Source organism: Brienomyrus brachyistius, chromosome 5 (genome assembly GCF_023856365.1).
Source record: "Brienomyrus brachyistius isolate T26 chromosome 5, BBRACH_0.4, whole genome shotgun sequence".
In the NCBI taxonomy this organism is placed as follows: Eukaryota; Metazoa; Chordata; class Actinopteri; order Osteoglossiformes; family Mormyridae; genus Brienomyrus; species Brienomyrus brachyistius.
The window spans coordinates 37076884-37099886 of NC_064537.1; the positions used below are offsets into that span (position 1 = coordinate 37076884).

At 39.1% G+C, this 23003-nt stretch overlaps 1 protein-coding gene across 1 annotated transcript in view; it reads right to left on the reverse strand.

The window, feature by feature from the left end:
• Positions 1-2051: 2051 nt before the first annotated feature.
• LOC125741915 (tumor necrosis factor receptor superfamily member 16-like) overlaps positions 2052-23003 on the reverse strand; it is a 35551-nt gene continuing 14599 nt past the window's right edge. The window contains exons 4-6 of the mRNA XM_049013434.1: positions 11851-12070; positions 10937-11097; positions 2052-5303 (exon numbers count right to left, since the gene is read on the reverse strand). Coding sequence (XP_048869391.1) covers positions 4984-5303; positions 10937-11097; positions 11851-12070 — 701 coding nt within the window. The 3' untranslated portion in view covers positions 2052-4983. The remainder of the gene's footprint in view (positions 5304-10936; positions 11098-11850; positions 12071-23003) is intronic.

Below are 23003 nucleotides of genomic sequence, written 5' to 3' on the forward strand. Positions count from 1 at the left end.
GTTGAAGAGTAACTGCTGTAAGAATTCTAACAAATTCACATTTACATAATACAGTGTACATTATTAGTAAGTACAGAGAACATTCAGCATTTTTCAGTTTTTACCATGTCTTCTCGACTGCTCATAGTCCCAGCCTGCATTGCCTCCCAGCACCTCAAGGACCTGAAGAATCAGCCTTTGTGTTGCTGAAATTTTGTCCTTCAGGTCACCATGGGGTCACAGCAGAGTGAGCAGAGTGACTTCGCACCCAACTTCTTCATTAAAGACAAAGAACCACTTAGTCGTGGTTTTTATGTTGCCCTTCATGCTGTCCATGCTCAGTCTTCAGCAAATTAATTGTCATAATACATCTACATACATACATTTTTTTGGTCCCCTCAGTTGTCACATTTGTGGGAATAAACCACACCAGTGTGCAAGTGTATCCCATTTTGTCAATGGCAAGATACAATAAATATATGCCCTCTACAGTCTTATGAATCAAAGATGCAACAGAGACATATGATAAACTAAGGGGGGGAATTATATTAGTCAAATGCACCACTCAAATTGGGCTACAGCAGAGGTAACTCCATCCATCCATCCATCCATTTTCCAAACCGCTTATCCTACTGGGTCGCGGGGGGTCCGGAGCCTATCCCGGAAGCAATGGGCACGAGGCAGGGAACAACCCTGGATAGGGGGCCAGCCCATCGCAGGGCACACTCACGCACCATTCACTCACACATGCACACCTATGGGCAATTTAGTAACTCCAATTAGCCTCAGCATGTTTTTGGACTGAGGGGGGAAACCGGAGTACCCGGAGGAAACCCCACGACGACATGGGGAGAACATGCAAACTCCGCACACATGTGAGACTCGAACCCAGGTCCCAGAGGTGTGAGTCGACAGTGCTAACCACTGCACCACCATGCCGCCTGTCAGAGGTAACTCCATTACCAAAATGTCACGCATTTGGTGAAGGGTGCCACCAATTATGCAGTATAGTTTGATAGCTGTCATACAACAGCAGAGACCTGATGGCATTTCAAGCAAAGCAAGTCTTTCTTTTTCCAAATTGTAGTGAGATTCTGTTGTAATTCCGTTATCTTTAACGAAGAACTAGCTAATTGGCTAATTGGTTTTCAAGCACACCAAGGAGCTGTTAGCACTCTGCAGTGTGGGGCTGTACATACTGCCTGACAGTGTTGTCATTCACTCCTGAGAGAGGGAAGCCGGTGAGTGTCACCCAGACACGGCCCAGCAGTAGGGCTACACCATCGACCTGCGCAACAGGCTACATGTGACAAAAAAATAAATCATATTACAGCAAAGCAATAAAGAAGGAACAAAAACACATCAAAGTAGACCTGCTGAAACTCCCAGGCACTTGTGATGTACAATACATATTTACATTTGTAAGTGCTACAAGCGAGTCAAATATCATATTTTAGAAAATAATACTTTTACAACAAAACGATAATGACACAATATAAAATTATGGAACATAAACATTCATAAGTTGGGAACATTCACCTTCATTTAGGGGAAGTAACTTTACACCAGTTCATGAAAGTAACAATGTGTTACTGTGAAAATTAAACCAGGACTCATGTAATAAGCTCCCCTGTGGTAGTATGAAAAAAACGTCAAGAACAAATACTGAAGAAAAATTCATCATATTACATGAAGTGAAAAAATGTAGCACACACTCATACACACTCTGGTGAAGGGGAGATTTTACTATATATAACAATATCACAACATTTCACTACATGCCATCATTGTGTCCAAGATATTAAGTGTTACTTAATGGTCTCTAAAGGGGATACTGCACATGTTACTAACTGAGCTATATAATATGGCACAATGAAGCTCGACTGATTTGCATGTAACAAAACCCTAATAGGTCTTCTAGGACTAAAAGCAGAGAAAAAAAAACATTTTCTCCCATGAACTACCAAAGGCCAGGAATTAAATGCAATATTCTTATATGGGGACAAATAAAAAAGACATCTTGTGAACAAAATTCATTGTGAACACTCTTCATTGTGCTATGCTATATTGAGTTTCTGGAGCCTGTCATTTTAGAATCATATTTGTACAGATGATTGAGAATAGAATGACATCATAATGACACTAGGGGCAATGGCACTGCACTATTCCGTCATAAACTATGTTTAAATATGATTTGCTCTAATATCATTTGCTGAAATTAAATATTCAGGTAGCCCTCAGGTTGTCCCCACTGCAGCAAATGCTGTAGCCATTTACACATAGTTGCTGTTCAAAGTAGATTAGCCAATGAACGGTAGCAAGCACCCTCTTTCTAAAATGTCAAGTCATTCTCAGAAGAGAACAGTTGTGTGTGTGTATGTGTCGTTGGGAGAGGGGTGAGATATACATCATTACATTGTGGGGACCAAATGTCCCCACAATGTTATAAAACCTGTTGTTTTGCCACTGGTCTCCATTTTTTTGGTCTCCACAAGCTGAAGTTCCATTTTATAAAAATCTGTGACTGCAATCAAAAATATAAAAATGCTAAAAGGCTTGTAAATTGTTTGGTTACTTAGGGTTAAGGTTAGGGTTGGGTAGGGGTTAAGATTGCCATGGTTGGGATTAGGGTTTTGTCCATAGAAATTAACGGACAGTTCCCACTATGATATGAGTACAGTTGTGTGTGTGTGTGTGTGTGTGTGTGTGTGTGTGTGGGTGTAGTTGGAGTGTGTAAATAGGTTTTAAGTTTTTAGCAAATTTCTCTACCCTGAGTATAAATGTAAATTATAATTTCATATCTGGGTATCTTAAGCCTCTCCAACATGTGATCATTTGTTTCGAAATGCGATCACCACTGTGAATGTGAAAACACTTATTTGAACTGTGCCCTCAGATTGCAGTAACAGCCTTGCCTCCCTCTGCTGACAATGTAAGGTTTATGTAGTCCATCCCCTCTCGGGATGCCCCAGCCAGCTTCCCCTGACTCCCAAGCCCAGCTTCAGCCAAAAAGCTTGAAGTTACCAGAGCAAGTTTATCAACCATAATGCACATATTCAATTTTTGTCTCTGTCTTTTATTTTTCTACCTGAAATGAAAGATGAAAATGAACTGAAATGAACAATCCTTACGCTGGGGGTGCACTAATCACACTGCCGCAGTCTGTGTGCATCCTCAGTCACTCTGGACACCTCTGATAGAGACAGCTCTTTCCTTTAAATAATACCTGTTTCCCACTAAATTCTTTTACTCACTATTCTGTATATAATTGAGACTATTCATACCTTTACCATCAATACAATAGGAATACAGGCAATAAGCTTATCAAGCAAATGTCAAGCCATATGTGTGGGACCCTGAGGAATGATGTTCTGTTGATCCTGAAGCATTAAAATCTGTTGCAATGCAGTACTGTACCTATGAATTTGTTCGCTATAGTTTACGATTAATGTACATTATATAAAATACTGTCTTACATACAGATAAGGCCACAGTGTTGTTATATGCATCTCTAAGTAGTTCCTGTAAACAACATATTATACTATAATGAATTTTCGCATGCCATCTATAACACATACAAAAAGAAATTAATCTTTGCCCAGAATACATAATATGCAATATTTCATGTATGTATCTTCACTGTTACTGACACACTTTAGGTATTGATTATATGAATATAATCTAAGGATGGGAAAAAAGAAGACCCTTTTCCATCTACCATAGCTGGTCTTTTTTTTCTAATTTCAGCACAGTGACCCTTTAAAAATCGTTTCCTACTTCCTGCATGCGTGTTGTATTTGTATTCAAATGAACGAGCCTTATGTTATACAGACAAATTACTCTGTATAGGTTAGCCCCACACTTTCACACTAAGCTCGTCTTGTTGCATTGCTCATTATCTGCACTGACTCACATATAAATTTTAAAAAATAAAAATATAACGTAACTAACTAACTTTTTGAATTTGAGTCAGTCACCTGTTATAAATCTTTTGTTTAAACATGTTTTCGCTATCTTTTAACACTGGCAGTAAAAACCATTGTTGTACCCACTCAGCCTAACATTTCTGTAGTCTGTAGCTTAACATTTGACCTTCTAATTTGTTGTTCATGTCTGGTTAATCTTTAAGGTCCATGTAAATCAGAAAAGCAGGTATTTATCTGTATAGTTTAAGCCACAGACACCTAGTACATACTCACAAACAATGGCTTACAGTACTTTACAAAATGTACATTGACGTTAACGCATCTTTCGTTTTTTTGCTTGAGGAAGAATAAAAACAGTTATAAAAAGAAGGCAGAAGAACTGGAATACCAAGCTGTCAATTGATTGATATTCCCAGAAAATACTGCAAGCTACTTTCCTGAGCTGATTCAGAAGGGAGACCAAACTTAAAGGGAAGAAGGAGCGAAAGAACAGGCGTTTGCTATCACTGTAGCTAAAGGAACAGCTAGACAGCATTATGGCTCATATTCCTAATAAAGGAAGAAATGGAGAATATAAATGCCATTATGAATGTGGGTGCGGTTATAACAAGATGCTAACAGCACAGAACAGGTGGCTTTTTAAGAAGTAGGAAGAGGTGTAAATACTGGATTGTCATGGTGCATTGACTGATAGAAATGCAATGGCAGAAAGTGATACACATGAGAGAGTAAAGAAACTAAAAGAAATGGAATGGGAAGACCACCCAAGACCTCAACCAGTGGTAATGCTCAAGACCACTCAAGACAAAACCCCCACCTTTCCCAATGGATGTTTGTTCAAGGGAAATGGAGGGGGGTCTTCATGAAATCCTTCTTTTGAAACCATTACCCTAATAAGTTTAGTTACGCTTACTTTTTGCCAGGTCTCTCCATCATTGTTCCTTGTACCTCCAAAACCTTTCTTGGTGTTATCTAGCCCTCTCACCTACCCACTTAACCAACTACTTGCATGAAAGATGAGGGTTAACGTTATTGGACTGGGATTTTTTTGAGAGAAATGACAGGGTAAGCCAGGCTATCACACCGCGGAGGTGGCTGTAATGAGACTTTGAGCGACGTCATCCCTGTTGATCTTGCGCAGGGCTGAACATAGTGCATCTAAGCTGGCACAGTCCTTGCTAGCCCAGTCAGAAAGCAAGGCTCGGACTGGGTGTTCCTCTTGACGAAAAGAGTTGATGTGCTTGTCTTCGTATCCCAGCAGCCCCGCCAGGTTGCACCAGTCTGTGTCATCCTCTGCCCCTGTGCCCTCACCTCCACAGCCTTGGTTGAGCAGTTTTTCTACTTCTTCACACTTGTGGGGCGGTATTGTAAGGTTGCTCTCTCCATCTATCTTCACCACTGTCAAAAGAGGACCACAGAGGCACATTAGCATACAGCAGCTAATTGTTGCTCTCCGATGAAAACCATTTTTTGACGATGGTGACTTTTACTATGGATAATATATGCCTATTCTCCTTCATCTGCTGATAGCGTTTAACCTATAATTGACAAATGAAAATACATTTTTTAAAGCTATATATTTAACTAGAATTTATGTTTGTACTAGGTAACATTTGTATTCATGATAGGCATTTGTATGCATAACTTTATACCACTAATTTTAACAGCCTGATGTTGATAACTAGATAGCTAGCTAACTAACATCATTGTTACTTGTAAATATATGGCAAGATTATTTTGTATCTTGTTGACACTGACATATTTGCCTCGCTGAAAATAATCCACATAAGTCAGTTTAAAAAAATAAACTGTTCACAAATTAACGTGTAAAAACAGGTTTCTATTTGTGGTGCTAGGGTATCATTCTGTTGTTTAGTTTTATTTTGTAAAGGAGTGCATTTTTACTGGCTCATAAAATGGATTTATGGAAATATGTGCGTTTCATTTGACAGCAACAAAATGTCATGTCCCAGATTAATCTGCTGTGAGTAGCTATGTTGGAAATCATTTTTGCAATTACACATGCCATTGGATACCGTTCAAAACAGAACTAGAAATAAACAGGATTGTGGATTGTGGAAATAAACTGAGGATCAAAAAAAAGGGCTAGGGAACAGAAGACAGGATAACATGACTTCAGTGACAGAACTGGGGATCACAAGCCTGAGAAGCACTTCAATATTGGACTAACAAGGGAGCACAATGAGAGGCGGCTGGAGCAAATCACATAAGGGCTGGAACAAGAGGTAACACATACACATAACAGACATGGCTTGTTAAGGCCCCGCCTGGGAGGAGACAGGAGGGTCAGACAAAGCAAAGCAGGGCAGAGCCCGACATGATATGATATGAATTAAGCACTACATTTCTTTTAATATGCTATATATATTATTTTCAAAGAAGATGTAAAAAATTATATTGTGGTCAAATGGTCTCAAAGAAAGGGTTTACTTCTTTTTAAGTAAATTCAACAGCAATTTCGCTTGATCTGACTTTTAGAAAACTACACATCTGCATATAGCGTAAATTTCCTCGGGTCCAATCACTTAGGTGTAAACTCAGTACTGGATTTGACTTAGCTTATGTGAAATCATTTTTGAGACAGAAGAGCAAGTGAGGCCCAAAGAAAAAAATCAAAACGTATGAAATTAAATCAATATTGAGAGCTAAGACAAGGGAAAAGAATCAGCAGCTGATTTCCCCTATCAAGAAGGAAGAGAGTTTTTTGTTGTTGTTGTTGTTGGAAGACAGTTTCTGATTTTCGTGTACTTTTCACAAGCATCTTCCAATGACTTGCTGAATTCCTCTTGGTATTTACTGCTGAATTATTGTTTGCTGTTCAGTGCAAAATTATGGAACTACACATTGTAGTTTTATGTTTGTTAGGACTGCAAAGTGTGTGGGGCACTGACATGCTACTGTGGAGCAGGGAGGGTGGTGTCATTTAATCAATGATCTAACGATTATTCCCACATAGGGATGATCTATTTAAGGCCTGTGCCTCCAGTTCCAATTGCTACTTAGTGAGCAGATCTCTGCCAAATGGAAGATCATTATTCAAGCTGTGGCTCAGTGGTCCTTGCTGTCAAAAGTACTTACTAAAGGGTTTCTACATAATTAACCCTTGGAACAACCTCATTCTGGCTGCTTCTTCCCTGCGCTTGAGTCTGCAACCAGAACATGTCTAATAATCACAATTTTCTCAATTTTTTTTTATTGCCAGAGACAGCAATGAGTCAACTTACATTGTGGTTTGATCAGCTTATTTTAAAATAGTTTTATCCAGCATTTTCCTTCTTAATACTTAAAGAAATCTTAAGTCCAAATGTCCCACAAATCTTCAAATCACTTCATCAAGGCTAAAAATGAGCCATATTCACCTTAACCCTTTAGAGTTCCTGCCTCCTGAAAGTTTGGGGATACTGTTTAGCAATTCTGCTCAAAATACAAATTATTTTGAGATGAACTTCATGATTATGCATTTCAGTACAGTTACAACAGATTAGAAAATAGGGGGTAGCTGACTATAATGGCACCATTTAATTATCTGCACCTTTTAATTATGATGCCAGGGATTCATTCATTCATTCATTTCTAACATCAAACGTACATAAAAATTTTTGAGACAATGTAGCAGTTTTTTTAACTATGACTATATCTGCAAAATGCAATTTGCAGTATATATCTAACTGTAAAAAACACCAGTAATATTCCTTTTTTGTTTTATTTTTCCTCAACTGACTCAAATTGAAAAACTCTACATTTAACACATAGTTTTGTTCATTTGATGACTGATAATATGGTTTATATGCACTAGTATACGGAATATTTAAACTACTATTAATTATTTAATATACTACTAAAAATCACGTATTTTTTAATAGCTGTATTAAGCGTTGTCACGCTGTGTGTGTAAGTTTTTTAAAATTATTAGTTTTGGGTGTTATTTATAAATCTTTACTTGCATAGAAAGAAAAATCTTTACTTCTATTCAAAATGGAAAACGGAGAACTTAGCCTTTTGTATAACTGTATGCAGATTTCAGGAATGTCTGTGGTTTCATTTGATTTCCTACACTGCTTTCTGGTTTTGATATCCTCTTGCCAGTTTTGAGGGTATTTTCTTTTTGAAGTAGTGTGCATCTGATTTTAGGGACCCACAGGAATTATAAGACGGAGGAATGTAACGTCTAGTTTTGAATCGTAAGATTCTGCTAATAAAACTATTGTGGCATGTGCTTAGCAGTTGGACTAGGCAATCATCGTAATCATTAATGCTTCCCGAAATATCTGTTGTTATTCCACAGTGCTCTGTCAGCATTTAAAACATTCCAAGGCTGGATTTTTCCGCCTGTGTTAATTATTATTTTATATGGTATTTGTTGTGTTTACACTACTATCTCACCAAAATTGCACTTATTTTGTTTTCTTAAGTGAAAAAAAGAATAATTTCTAATTTTAAATGTCATTCCTCTCCCCAAGAAATTAACACATAATCAAAATTTCAAAAGATTTTTGTAAAAAAAATTATATTACCTTAATATTAAACTCAAGTTGGCTCATTCTTCAGTCCTCTCTAAGTAATGACTAACTTAATGTGCTTAACAGGATAGAATTTTCCTCAAAGCATAATTGATGACGCAAAATAACATTGACCTTTAGGTGCTCATTTGTGATTTGATTTAAGAATTTAACATACAGTATTACCAGTATATTAGGAACATATTTGACATGGACAGAAAAGGGTATCGCATAGAAGGAATGACCCATACTAGTTTCATAAATTAGTTCTTGGTGATTCTTGGTGTGCAAATACTCAGTCTTTCATAGCATCAAACATTCATGAGAAATTAAGGATTAGAAACCAAAGGAGGCTTAGGCAAACTGTCTTTTAATATAAATACTGCATATTTATTGTTGGCTATATAAAAAATGAAATTGTAAGGCATTGTAGGTCATAACAAATCATGTTAGCTAACCCACAAAAAAACTGCAAGTACAGTTATCATCATAAGCATCATCATGGACATCATTATCCTCATATTCATGAAACATTTCTGTTAATCACATGTTTCTTCTCCAGCAATGACAGTCACATGTCGCACTTCCTCTCCATTTCATAGCAATCATGTTATCATAGTTCACAGTCAAGGTGGATGTCTGGAATGAGTGCCATGTTCTCTTTTTTGCATTTTTGGGCACAATTTTTGAGTAAAGTTCAAAGCCAACTTGAAATGACCCAGGCATTTGTCCCAGGAGATACAGCATACTTCTTTGATTTGAGGCCCTGCAGGCATGTAAGCCTTTCCACAAGCCACAAGAAGGATTTCTTGCAATGGGATCAATGTGAATTATTAATAACAAGTGACCCTTTATGCCAAAAGCCACCATATCGGAATAGATCCAAATGGAAAAGGGATAAACTGACAGGAAGCAAGGAGGACTGAGAGTTGAAATGGCTCTCGGAAAGCCCGTCATGCTCTGATATTTCGATATGTTGTCTTAATAGAGAATAAATACACTAGACTATGTGCAGTGAAGAGGTCACTGTTATTCACCATCACATTGATGGTGTGCTTTCACTGTATCGTTGGCTAGATGACTGAAATGTGAAATATTGACATTAAATACTGAAAATATGGAAAGTGTATTTGAGCAATGTATGTTTACTGTAATACCTTATCTTTAAACAAAATTAACCCTGATCCTTGGACTTTGAATGGCCTTGTTCCAAAAATGACTCTGAGATCATTGCATTCTAATAAAGGTCTGGAACTTTAGATGAGCAAGCTTTCAGAAGACTACAACTCATTAACTATTTTTTATTTACATCTCCTCCCATCATTATATGCATGTCAAGTGCATTATATTATTTCTGGAGGAGCATTTTGGAAGCTCATAGAAGGTTTACTTTGGTGAGCTTGCTTGGTTTGAAGAAATGTTTTGAAGGCAGATGGAAAAAATTGGTTTACATAAATAACCAATCAGATTGTAGAGGAGGTAAGACTAAGCAACAATAGGAGGCGATACCAATCAATCATATATCTTGGTCCTGCCTCCTCTAGGTTCTTGGACCCACCTCCTCTACAATCTGATTGGTTATTTATCTAAACCAATCATTTTTCCTTTTGCCTTTAAGACATTTTGGTGTAAGTAAACCTCCAATGAGTTTCCAACATTTTTGTGGCAGTAATGCTCCCACTAGCATTTTGGAAACACTCCATAGTTCATCACCCATGTTGTGCCTAATTCATGATGCCTGGCTGACAATTCTGATGCTAATTAGTAACTATAATACACTGATTTATATGTAAATCATTCCCAGTCTAGAACTGGTGACTTTGTGAACTTAGGATGGATGAAACCACCGTCATATACTTATATGTGTCACTTATATTCAGATATGTACGGTCGTCGGGAGGGGGGGGCGGGCAGGAATTAGAATGATGCCAAGGTCCCCTAAGTGACGAGGCACTAAAAGATTTAGGGTTGGGGGCCCAATTTGATATGCTTCCATGGGGCCCAAAATGTCTAGTGGTGCCCCTATTTCCTATCACCATGGTAGGACCATGAGTTAAACACATGAAGGATACTGAACAAGCAGTGGGGGAAACAAATGGAAGCCAGTATGTTGTTAACATTTTACCAAAATAATGCTTTCAATTAAGGAAAAAAGTAGATTGCTTTACCCGCAATGTTTTGCACAAAGTTTTGAGTCTAGGACATCAATCATCCAGTCATGCCAAGACATTCCTTTTGACTCCTTGCCCGATATACTTTCTCCATTACCCATAATCCTGTTCTGCTTTGTTGTCATTCCTTACTAATAACTTAGCAATGAATGGAGATCCACCAGGGAGCAAGTCCCAAAAACAGGTTGCACTGTTAAAATACTGTAGTCCCAAAAGACTACTAAACAATGCATCTGCTATATAAATAAATGCAAATGTAAATATTTGCTAAGCATGGGTGTGCATGTTTGGAGGTTGTTACAAGGTGTAGTTCAGAGTTACACCCACTTTAAATGCACACCTGTATGCGCTTGCACCTGCTGCTGCTGCTGCTGCTCCTGCAGGCTCTGGCTGTCCACCGAGATGCCACTGTCACTGTGCAGCTTTTCCCCCTCAGGGGACGGGGTCTGGCTCACTGCACAGTTGTTTGACCCTTGCTTGTTCTGCTTACAGCTGTTCCACCTACAACATGCAAATAGGGCAGAAGAAAGTGGAACATTCTTACTTTCCTTTTTGGGAAAAAAAATAATCACAAAAATTCCCATTTGGGGAATTCTAGATGGTTTCATTTTTTTTTTACACCGTAAAACATCACCAAGCAATACCTGAGTCCAGTGCGGTGCAATTGTTTTATGTGTAGAGATATATTTCTGTAGTGAGGTTGTTTTGTTAAAATGGCTTAAAGTGTAACTGTCAGGTGACTAAATATTTAAGCCGCAGTTCACTCTCCCCATGACTGTAGACCGAATTATTTGTCCAGCCATCTGCATGGTTGTTTGTTTCAGTTTGATTAACACAAGCAAATTTTGGGTTGAGTGAAGATTTTGTAAACAGGGAAAGACAAAACAATTTGTCGATATTATGCATGAGCCAATAAGATTACGTACAATTTTTCAGCATGCTTTTTTAAATGAGCCAAACAGAGACAACAAAAGGCATTCAGATAAAAGAGAAACAGATGGCTTGATTAACTATATAACTGCAACATTACGGCTCTTGAAACAATCCTCTTTCTGTTTTCAGAATCGTTAATTTTTTTATTTATTTTTTCACTGTCACCCCCTTGGAAGAAAAGCTACTTAAACAGTATCCTATGTCTAAAGCAATGACCCCAGATAAGACCCAAACTCTCATTGCTTGCCTGCACTGTCATTCATTTAAATACCATCTTTCAAATCCAGAAGCCATTAGCCACATTTGAGCTACTTTGCTTACTTCTTGAAGACGATGAAGGCCACCAGACCCACTACCACCGCAGCCAGGATGGAGCAGTAGATGGGGATGAGTTTTTTGTTCAGCCCCTGACCAAAGGGCTTCGGGGAACTAGGCATGGCTGTGGTGGCACCATCGGGGGGGGGCACTGACATAGGATTCTCCGAGAAGAAGGGGAACATCGATGGCTCAGGTGAGGCTGATGGATAAGTGGGATTTATGGCTGTGGAAGAGACATTACAAAATAAATACATATCAATATAAACCTCAAGTTTATATGTCGTTATAGAAATGTTGATCTTTATGCCTCAGTCTGCTCATGCCTCATGCCTTAGAGATTTATTGCAATTGTTTGTGATCTAATTGTTACTATGGTATTAACTGGTTTCTCTGTGACAGAGAAGTCAGATCATTGCAGATGGGTGTTAATTACAGTGAAATGAGTGATTGGTGTACACAAGTTCAACATGGTTTTCCACACAAAAAATGTTACCCTCAAGGAATCGTATGGCCATGTTGGACGCAAGTTCACTGGCAGCAGCCCTCAAGACATCCAGGGTGTTACAACAACAGTGACAGCAGATGGAGGAACATGTTGCTTATCGGCGGAACTTTCCGCCTGTGGCTCCTCAAGAAGGGAAAGTCCCCCACCTCCCTGACGGCAGGGAGGCAGTTTGCTGGAGGCACGCTTAGAGGATGGCAGATGATCATGTGAGTTTATAGGGAATCTACACGGGCACACTGGGAGCAAGGGCGAAAACTAGATCAGGCACAAGTGGGCAACATAGCAGGCATGGTATTTATTAATGCAGAGATGACTTGCTCATTTTTCCACCACATCTTTCAAACATATCGTTTGGGTTATTTAAAAGCTTTTGAAAAAAGACCATAGTTCTGGATCTTATTGGGAGGTTTTATTCTATTGACTAAGGATGTGGTCAACACCATGCCTAAATCAAAGAAACACACTCACAATTTACGAAAAACAAAAATGTACAATAGATACAGCTGACAATAGTATGTGCTTATGGAAAGAAGTAGGTTTTATGTACATATGATTACTAGATTAGAATACAAAGTCACGGTATTAAATGTCTATTATAAGCAGAATATCACCAACTTCTGCCCTTCATTAAAAGTGCCAGAGTTTCAGCAAAACATGTAATTGGCTTTAAGTACCTTCCTCTGCCTCTTTCCTGTACGCAGATGGCATTTCTTATCTCTCATATTCACTATTTCTCGATACATTTCAGGCAAAGATGTCTCCTTCCCAAATACCAAATATGCTTTTTAAGCAGTTTACATTTTTACACAAATAAAAAACCATTGGCTCCTTTTGATATTTAGCCATACAATGGTAATAAAACACTTGGGAAGATATGTCTGTAATTGCAGTTGTTTTACTGGGATGCGTCTTACTTTGCACAATGAGGAACATGCAACAAAAGCAGAAAATTCAGTGGGAAATATATGATCAGATAGGAGAAGGTTTTCCCAGAAAAGTGGTTAATTTGTAGCTTATCAAACTGTTGCCCCCTGCGTCAATTCTGCTTTTTGTGAAATTGTTGTTTGTGGTTGCGCATAGTTGTAAAAGCATGATAAACTTCACAAATCGTACTATTCTCCTAGATACGCTGATACAGGAACAAACTTTTTTCTTACAGCCTCATATAACTTCTAGACTTCAAAAATAATCAGTAGATCATGCAGTGAAAATCAGCAATGCGTTTAAATGTACATAAATCGTTCCTGCGCAGACTTCAAAAATATAAGAAAACATCAAAAGCCTAATCTCTGCCTGATGGAAACAATCAGTGTTTTACATTATTAACATGTTCCTTGGAAGGTGGCTTTTTCCATTGATTTATAGCTAGCACCGGCTAAAAACCACCTGAAATTTAACCAAACTGTCCCTTCCATTTTCTCCAAATTTGACCAATTTCCGTATATTATGAATGCAGGCTGCAATTAATTCCACAGTGAAGCCAAGCATGAAATGTCTTTCTTTCAGTTTTAAAGGTTCTTGCAGGTCCATTTAATTGTTTGTTTTGATAAGATCCAGATAAATGTGCACATGAGTTTGCACTTAACCTTCGTGTACAGTATATGTACAGCCGCTTCCCTCGGTTACTGCACGCTTCGTGACCCAGTGCTCAAACCACACGGCCAGAGCAGCTCTTAGCCCAGGGCCCTTTCTGCCACTCAACAAGAGATTGGTGTGGGGTTACTACCAGATGCTCATTAGTGACAGAGAGTTTCTTTGTCATGAATAGAGGCCCTTCCTCTGTTGCTGCCTCTCAGTGCTACTCTCGTGGTCCACTTCCTCAACGTATAACTCATCATTTCTCTTTCATTCAGCCCCAGCTTTCATAGATATCTTTAGATCTCTTCATCGGGCTCCTTCTTTGCATCTCTGTCTCTTATCAGGTCTTTCTGGTTCTGCCACCCAGTTCTCCCACACTTTCATCATTGGATGACTAAACCGCAGAGGCACTGTGATCTGGGAACACTGGGAGAGAGTGAGCAGAGTGCTCACATTAATGGGAGTGCTTGTGATGCGGTAAAAGAATTGGGGCGTACGTCGGAATGCACGCTGCGTACACGAGGGGGCTAGATGCTGAGAAGCCAGCAAGAGCCAGCTGGCTTTCTTTCAGTGGCCTGGTTTGTACTTTACTTCTCTGCTGTGAAATATACTGACAATGGATTTCTGGACTGGGTTTGCCCTATACATATGGGACTTTCATCTCCTTCAAAAAGTCCTCCTCTAAGATAAATAGGTATAACTAGACATAAAAATGTGCGATAATCTATATTGTTGTTAAAACTGCATTTGACAATGTGTATGTCTGCTAGCTATAATCATTCGGTTGTACTAAATAAATGGGACATTGAAAGCAGGTTCTGACAGAAGGAAAAATGACCCACTGGAATCAGCCACATACAAGCACAGTAATCAGGTCAGTATCTTTTGCATAGTAACCAGGTCAGTATTTTTTGCAGCATATGAGGGACTTGTCTTTACAGTATGTGCTTATATTTATCAGCTGGGGTACATAGTGGCCCACTATGCATGTTCTCCCTGTGTCATGCAGATTTCACCACACAGCATAAAGACACACAGTCAGGCTACCTGGCATCTCTAAATTGCCATACATCCCATGCAGGTGCACCCCTGACTTGCGCCTTGTGCTGCATGAGAACTGCTTGGGATGCTCACGCGACCCTGAACGGGACAAACAGTTGTAAGAATGGATTTATCATCTTATTAATATGGCTTGTCATAATTCATAAGAAAAAAATCATGTTTGGTGTCGAGGTGAAGTACCTGCAGTGTGTTTCCACAATCAAGGTATAATTTGGCATTCAAAATGGGTGGCTATTTCTGTGGCACACAAGCCCCATATACTCCGTATTCTAAGTGTGCCTTGTACGTCAAAGATTAGCCTTATAATTATAAAGAGAAAGGATCTGAGTGTGTGATGTGGAGAGCAGAGCCAGTCCACACAAATGGAAGGTCATAACAAACATCTCTGGGCTTTGAGTTTGCTGGTTGAACCTAAAGGAATCTAGCTGGTGTACACCTTATTGTAACTCAGCAGCTGCACGGTCGCATTCGCGGTTCCTTTTTTTACTGGAAGCTCATTTGCACGCTAACTGCAAAAAAGTCCAACAGCTGACTTTTTCCACAGCAGTATGCTGATACACACATTTAAAGGCTCATTTTCAATCCTCGTAATACAATAAAATACAGCTGCAACATACTGCTTAGCAAGCACTTCGCTAGCAGGCTCATAAAAAAAATCTCCAGGCTAATTGTGACACATTTCAGTCATTGATTTTTACACCTGAGAGTTTAAAGACTCATAAACTGAGCAGCTCTCTGACAATCAGGTCAGAGTTAATGATGTTCTCACATTTTATTTAATGCTAACCCATTAAAAATAGCTAAATATGTCATTAATTGTTTCAAAGAGAAAATGAACAGTGGAGGATTCAAAAATATCAATTATTTCTTAGCAAGTACGCAAGATTACTTTTTAAATTTGTTCAACTGTTCTGTTTGCTAGTTATTACTCAAACACATCTTAATTATCTAATTACCAAGTTGAGCAGGTATGTCTGAGCAGGGAAATCTGCAAGTTGTGTTGCATACTGGCCCCCCAGGACTGGAATTGGGCATCCCCGCTTTACTGAAACACATTAATTTGCGACATGCTTATAGTTTTTTTTTTTCAGGGTTCCTTTTGTGAATTTTTTTTTCTAATTACGAGTAACTGCGATGTTGCAAAACAAAATTCTTAATCTCATATTAATGACTAATGTTTAAAGGCCCTATTAAATCATAAAATTCAATTTTCTATAATGATCCACTGATTTGGTTCCCTTTTCATATGATTAGCATCACGACTTACGATCATTGACTTTAAGATAAAAATTTTACGCACCCACACATGTCAAGCTGGATCCAGTGAGATGGGTGATAAAAAAAAAAAAACCTGCAGGATTTGATGAAAATCCCCCACAATACAAATTTGGTGCATGACGTTCAAAATAGGCTAAATAGGGTAAAAATAAAAATAAATGGTGGCTATTGCTGCCTAAAGGCTAGCAGAAAAACACAGAGGATGGGATTCTTCCCATGGTGATTCTCCTTTCCTGAATGAGGACAGTGCCCACGACCTGTGCGTACTCCAGCAGCCTACTCAGCATATACACACACAGCTTAGATGTGTAAATACTGAGTTATTTATTCCTTAGGCCCTCAGCACTACCACCTGCCGCTTTACTGTTAACTGCACACTATGGATATTTATAATTATTGTTTAATATTTATTGTTTAACATTTGATCCTTTTACACTTATGTTCCCTTGGAGGCAAATAAGCATTTCACCACCCACAGTTCTACGTATATCTGTTTGTGTGACTAAATTTTGATTTGATTTGAATTTGAAAAAGCTTGCATAATTCGCACTTCCTGTGACAGAAGGATGGTGTGGTGAACCCCCCCCCCCCCCTTCCCATGTACTGTTGACCAGCTGCGTACTGCAGAACGGGCCGGGCATAGATACTGGGAGGACAGGATGAGCTTGGGGGTGGGGGGGTGAAACTGGGACCCTTATCAAGCAGACTGAGCTCTGCAGCAAAATATAATCAGCGCTTGCAGGGGTCATCCGGAGATGGAGCAGAGAAACCTGAGCAGAACGAGGAGAAACTTCATCGCTCATATTGATCGGAAACACTTCTCAGCAGCTGCCGTCTCCTCCTGTGGTCCCACCATTTTCTTCCTCTCTCTTCTATTACTAATCCCCCCCGTCTGTCACTCCTCCACGTTCGCTTCGACCTTCTTTCCCCTTCTTTTCTTGCAACGCTGAAAGCCAAAACCTCTCCACTGACACTCTAAAGACCAGCCTGAAACTGTACTCCTAACATATACTTATATATTTGGTGTGTGAGATGAATGGAAGTGAATTATTGGGCAGCATTAATACTGAGCCCCTTGAAGCCAGGGAGGTATGTATTACAGCATTTATAAGATCTCACAGGGATACTGATATGTGGAATCTTTGCTATGTGGCCTATCTTCATTCTCTTTACAATAATAGTCCCATCTCAGTGTAGGTGGTGCTCATTCTATCACTGTCATTGTTACACAGATCAACTGAAAAAGGACATTCAAATGCAAATACGACCAGGAAGATACATGTGAAGATATATAAAATACTTGCCACATGGTTTTATGGTATCCTTTACATATCTAATGTTGTAATGTAACACAAATATAACAGTACATAAGTGCAAGTGTCAAAGTGGTAGCTATGCAGTTCCTGCTGGATAAAAGTGTCTACCAACCAGGTATCCTGAAAGTATTAATCTTGCAGCTCCCACGGTAGCTGTTTTTATACATGCAGGGAGAGAAGTTTGCCAGGGTTCATGTGGCTTGGAATAATAGTCTCTTTGCTTGATGGGGTCCCATGAAGTGCTCCCAGGATAAGCTCCTGGCTCCTTCAGACCCTTTACTGGACAGTTGGAAGAAGAATGGATGGGTAGATGGAACACCCACCCTCCCCTCCCAACACAATACCCCCATACACAATAACCTCGAAGAATATAAAACGTAGAAAATCAATTGTGAATAGTGGACACGCGTGCTGGCATAAGAGTTAATGTCAACCTTTAGTCACAGTGTGGAATGGTTCGCACGGAATTCCAATGGAATGCTGGGAACAAAGGAGGGCAGATTCCAGTTGACTTCCGGCTCTTACAGACACTGCTTGCCTGACACAAGGACACGATTCTTCATCTGACTATGGATTCTAGGCAAAGATGCTAAATGGTAACAAAATGCCATTCGTCCCTTCACACATCCAAACTTATGCTCTTTCAAACAACAGATCACAAGGCCGACATTGTGGCACAGAGGGAGCAGGGGGGTCATATATAAGGTCAGCACTCACACTGGGTAGACCTTTGGTTCCATTGGGCTGCGCTCTACAAAGTAATACAATGATGCACTATACACACAGATGGACACAAAAAGGACAGTCAGTTTGCTGGGGTCAAACTAGATAAGTGTTCCACATCATTGCTGAGTATCGTATCAAAATTTCATCAAATTTTGAAACAAATTCCAACCTTAATGTAAGCTCGTAGATTCACCCATACATTTAAAGGCTATAAACTGCTTTTGAGAATCAGAATCATTTTTATTAGCCAAGTATGTTTCCATACAAGGAATTTGCCTTGGTGGTGCTTTTAAAAGAAATTACAAAAAACATACAACAATTAGCAAAGGTATGTACAGAAAAGTAATAAACACTAGATTGGCAATTGGGTAATGTGATAATTATATGGTAATTAATTTTAACAGTAGCAGTAATGATGATAATGATATAATTATACATGTAATTATGTATGTGTATGTATGTACATAGTAATAATTATAGTATAAATATATAACTATATGAATATAAACTATATATATGATATAATAAACTAAAGGGCTCTTAAATAGTGCAATTATTAAGTAGCAGCCAAGTCAACTGTATATGTGTGAGAGTGTAATATGTATACAGAGTTAGCAGTATGTGTGCATAATGTGCAAGAGTGCAAAATTGCATGCTATGTAAATGCATGCTATTGAAAAACAATGACCGCACTGAAATCTGAACAGCTAAGTGCGCATGAACTTCATATAAACATGAAAAGGGGACGCTGGAATCCATAGTTGGACTAAGTAAATATCCTGGACATTATCCACAAGTCGTCACCCCCCCCACTCCCCATCACAACTGAGAACAATGGGGGTCTGCGTACGCTCTCATCAAGGGACAAATCACAATGTGAGCTTTCTGACTGCCAGTATCCATCCAGCAGGCACTAAACTGTGACCAAAAGACTTTCAGCCTTTCACGCAGCAGGGTATGCAAGAACCTCTGGGCCCATCACCAGAAAGAGCCCACCAGCCCACAGGATAGAGCACTACTTCTGGCAGCTCTGCAATCAGCTGGCACTGCCTTTCTTTAACCATTATTTCCCAAGAACCATCACAAGCAAATTATATTTATAGTGATAAATCCAGTAAAAGATTAAACTGCTACTGTCATGTGGGCAGCAGTGAGTGGTTGATGCACTCAGAGACAGTCATGCTCATTTGGAAAAAATAAAAGGAGTCTACAATTGCAGTACTCTTGCTCAGTACTGTATGGCACTAACAGGGCTGGAGTGATTCATGCTGCTACCTTTGGTTGTAGGTCATTATGCTGAGGCACTTCATTTAGAATTATTACGACATCCAGGGTTTTATTCACTAATAATATTCTGAGAATTCCACCCCAATGCTGCCCTGTCCAACTGGCCTAATGCAGATTCTGTCCCTCAAGATATCTGGACATCAGATTTTTTCATTTAAATGCATTTTAGGCAAAAGTCTTTTATAACCCCAGTGTTGTAAATAAATGTATTATTATTTTTGTATTACGGATTTCTTTTCTAGGGGCTTTGCAGATGCTTACCTAGGTTTGCTTTTGTTGGAGTCATAGAGAGTGGTGGAAGAATGAAGATGCTGTCAAGATACTTTCCAAAAGTACTGTCATTTGTAGAATGTTATTTACGTATTTCCAAATATATTTTGGGTAGACTGCAGTATTTTGAGATCTTGGCGATAAAATTAGCCAAATGGGGGAGGGGTTCCCCACGATAAATTTTTATGAAGTTCTAGCATGGTACTAGGAACCCAAGATACAGCAGTATACCATACCACCAAAGCATATCAAAGTGCAATTTGAAATTAAGCAAGTCATACTGACTACAAAATAATTAGCTATGTTGAGACCACCAATAAATTACCGATAAATATTTTCTACTCTGTCTTAGGAAACAAAACTTTGCAGCTTTGCAATTTTAATGATTATGTAGTATATGTTAAAGAAATTTGCCTCAAGCTGCTTCTACATAGTCTCTGCCTGCGCTTTCTGAGCCATGCATAATTAAGTCCTTGCTGTTGGATATAACCCATGGTGAAATCACTGTTGGACATAACTAACATACAGTGTGGTGAGTTTGTGAGAAATTTAATGAAAGTGAGTGAGGAAAAGAAAAATGAACAAGAACTGGTCACCAAAGACTCTGCAAAGGAGAAAAACAACAGACTCATGACAACACCACTCACTTATGTGACTGACTCGATTGGTAGATAAGGTCTTGGTTATTGTTTATTTTGGGTAAATTTCTCAGCTCACTTTTTGTTTTATTAAATTTCAAATGCTGGCTTGTGTTTTTTTTTCTAGTGTTACACACTAAAATGATAATTATTTTTGTAGGCTATGAGTTCTTTATTAAAAATAGATGTCAGTATGTAATCATAAAGCCTTTAAGTGAAGAAATAAAGGCTTGAAATAAGTCGTGATAACTATCAATATCAATACGAAAAAAATTACGATTCAGGCACTGAATTTTAATGATTAAGATTTTTCAGTTTGCAATAGTCTTGGTGATGCTAATAATTTTCTGTTCTAAATACATATGGTCAGAATTATGTCTGAGTAAAGCAGCATTTTATTCCACAGTGTTTTAATTTAGTCATACACATTATCAATATATTATGCTCTTTTTCAGCTTTCACAAAGTGATTGTTAAGTATGTAATTCTCTGGGTGTTGAGTTAAACAAGGGTGATCATATTGACTGTATTTTTGACTATGTATCCATAAATACTCGTACTCCTAGTGGAAACAGCTTACAGGAGGAAGGTGCAATATCTTTATCTTACAGAGTGGTGTTCCTGCAACAGCCTGGTCCTTAACACCCCAAAATCTAAGGAGACTTCTGGAGTTCTAGGAAAAACAAGCATTCTGCCCTCTACATTCAAGGGGAGGAGATAGAAATGGTAAAAAGCTTTAAATTCCTAGTTGTTTATATCACAGTGCATCTCAAGTGGTTGGCAAATGCTTCTCACCAAGTGATGAAAGACTAACAAAGACTGTCCTTCCTCAGAGATCTAAAACAACATCACCTCCCTCAGTAGTTAATTTCTATTGTGCCACCACTGACAGCATCCAGTGCAGTATTTTGTTTTACTGCAGCAGACAAGACAGAATTGCATCACGTGGTAAAGACAGCTCAGCAAGTCATTGGAACTACATTCTTAACACTAGAAGATATTAAAGTGAATAACATTGATTGACTTGTATCAAATGACACCTGTCAAAGGTGCCATTATATATTAAGCAAGTGAACAGTCAGTTCTTGAAGTTGATGTGTTCAAAGCAGGAAAATGGGCAAGCAAAAGGATCTGAATGACTCTAACAAGGACCAAATTGTGATGGCTAGACGACTGAATCAGAGCATCTCCAAAATGACAGGTCTTGTGGGGGTGTTCCTGGTATGCAGTGGTCAGTATCTATCAAAAATGGTCAAAGGATGGCCAACCAGGGAACCAGCAATGGGGGCATGGGCACCAAAGCTCATTGATGCGCATAGGAAGCAAAGACTGGCCTATCGGGTCCGATCCCACAGGAAAGCTATAGTAGCACGGATTTCTGAAAAAGTTCATGTTGGCTTTGATAGAAAGGTGTCAGAACACAAAGTACGTCACAGCTTGCTGCGTAGAGGGCTGTGTAGCCACAGACCGGTCAGAGTACACATGCTGATCCCTGTCCACTACGGACAGCACCTACAATGGGCAGGTGAGGGTCAGAACTGGACCATGGGGAATAGAAACAAGGTTTTCAGGTACATCATGTGGGTGGCCACATCGTTACCTGGGGAAGAGGTGGCACCAGGATGCACTACAGGAAAAAAGAAAACTGGCGAAGGCAATGTGATGCTCTGGGCAATGTTCTTTTAGAAAACCTTGGGTCCTGGCATTCATGTGGATGTTACTTTGACACATACCACCTACCCAAACATAGTTACAGACTAAATACACCCCTTTATGGCAACAGTATTCCCAGATAGCAGGGATAATGTGCCCTGCCACACTGCAAAAATTTGCAGAAACAGTGTGAGGAACATGAAATGGAGGTCAAGGTGTTGACCTAGCCTCCAGAATCCCCAGATTTCAATCTGATTGAGCATCTGTGAGACGTGTTGGATAAACAAGTCCAATCCATGGAGACCCCACCTCACAACTTTCCAAGATTTAAAGGATCTGCTGCTAAAGTCTTGGAGCCAGATACCACAGGACAACTTCAGAAATCAATGCTTCAACGGGTCAGAACTGTTTTGGCAGGACATGGGTGACCTACACAACATTATGCAGGTGGTTTTAATGTTATAACTGATTGGTGTACACTGGCCAACTCCAAAAGAAGGCCAGTGGCATTAACAACAACTCAACACACACTGGACACTGCCGGTTTGCTGCCCTTCCCTCTGGAGAACAAAACAGGACAATCAAAACCAAGACAATCAGACTTGAGAGCAGTTTCTTCCCAAGGGCAGTTATTTCTGTAATCCCTCACTTACACAAGACTGATGAAAAAGACTTGAGTATTGTGAACATCACTGACTCAAGAGTAATATATTGACATATATTTTGTATATTTTGCCAAACAAAATTTCTGGCAGTGTCTGTGGCTTCCTTGTTCGGTGGTCTTAGTGTATCCTGTGTATTACTTAATAAAATTCCTCTAATCACATTTGAATTGCAGGCACCC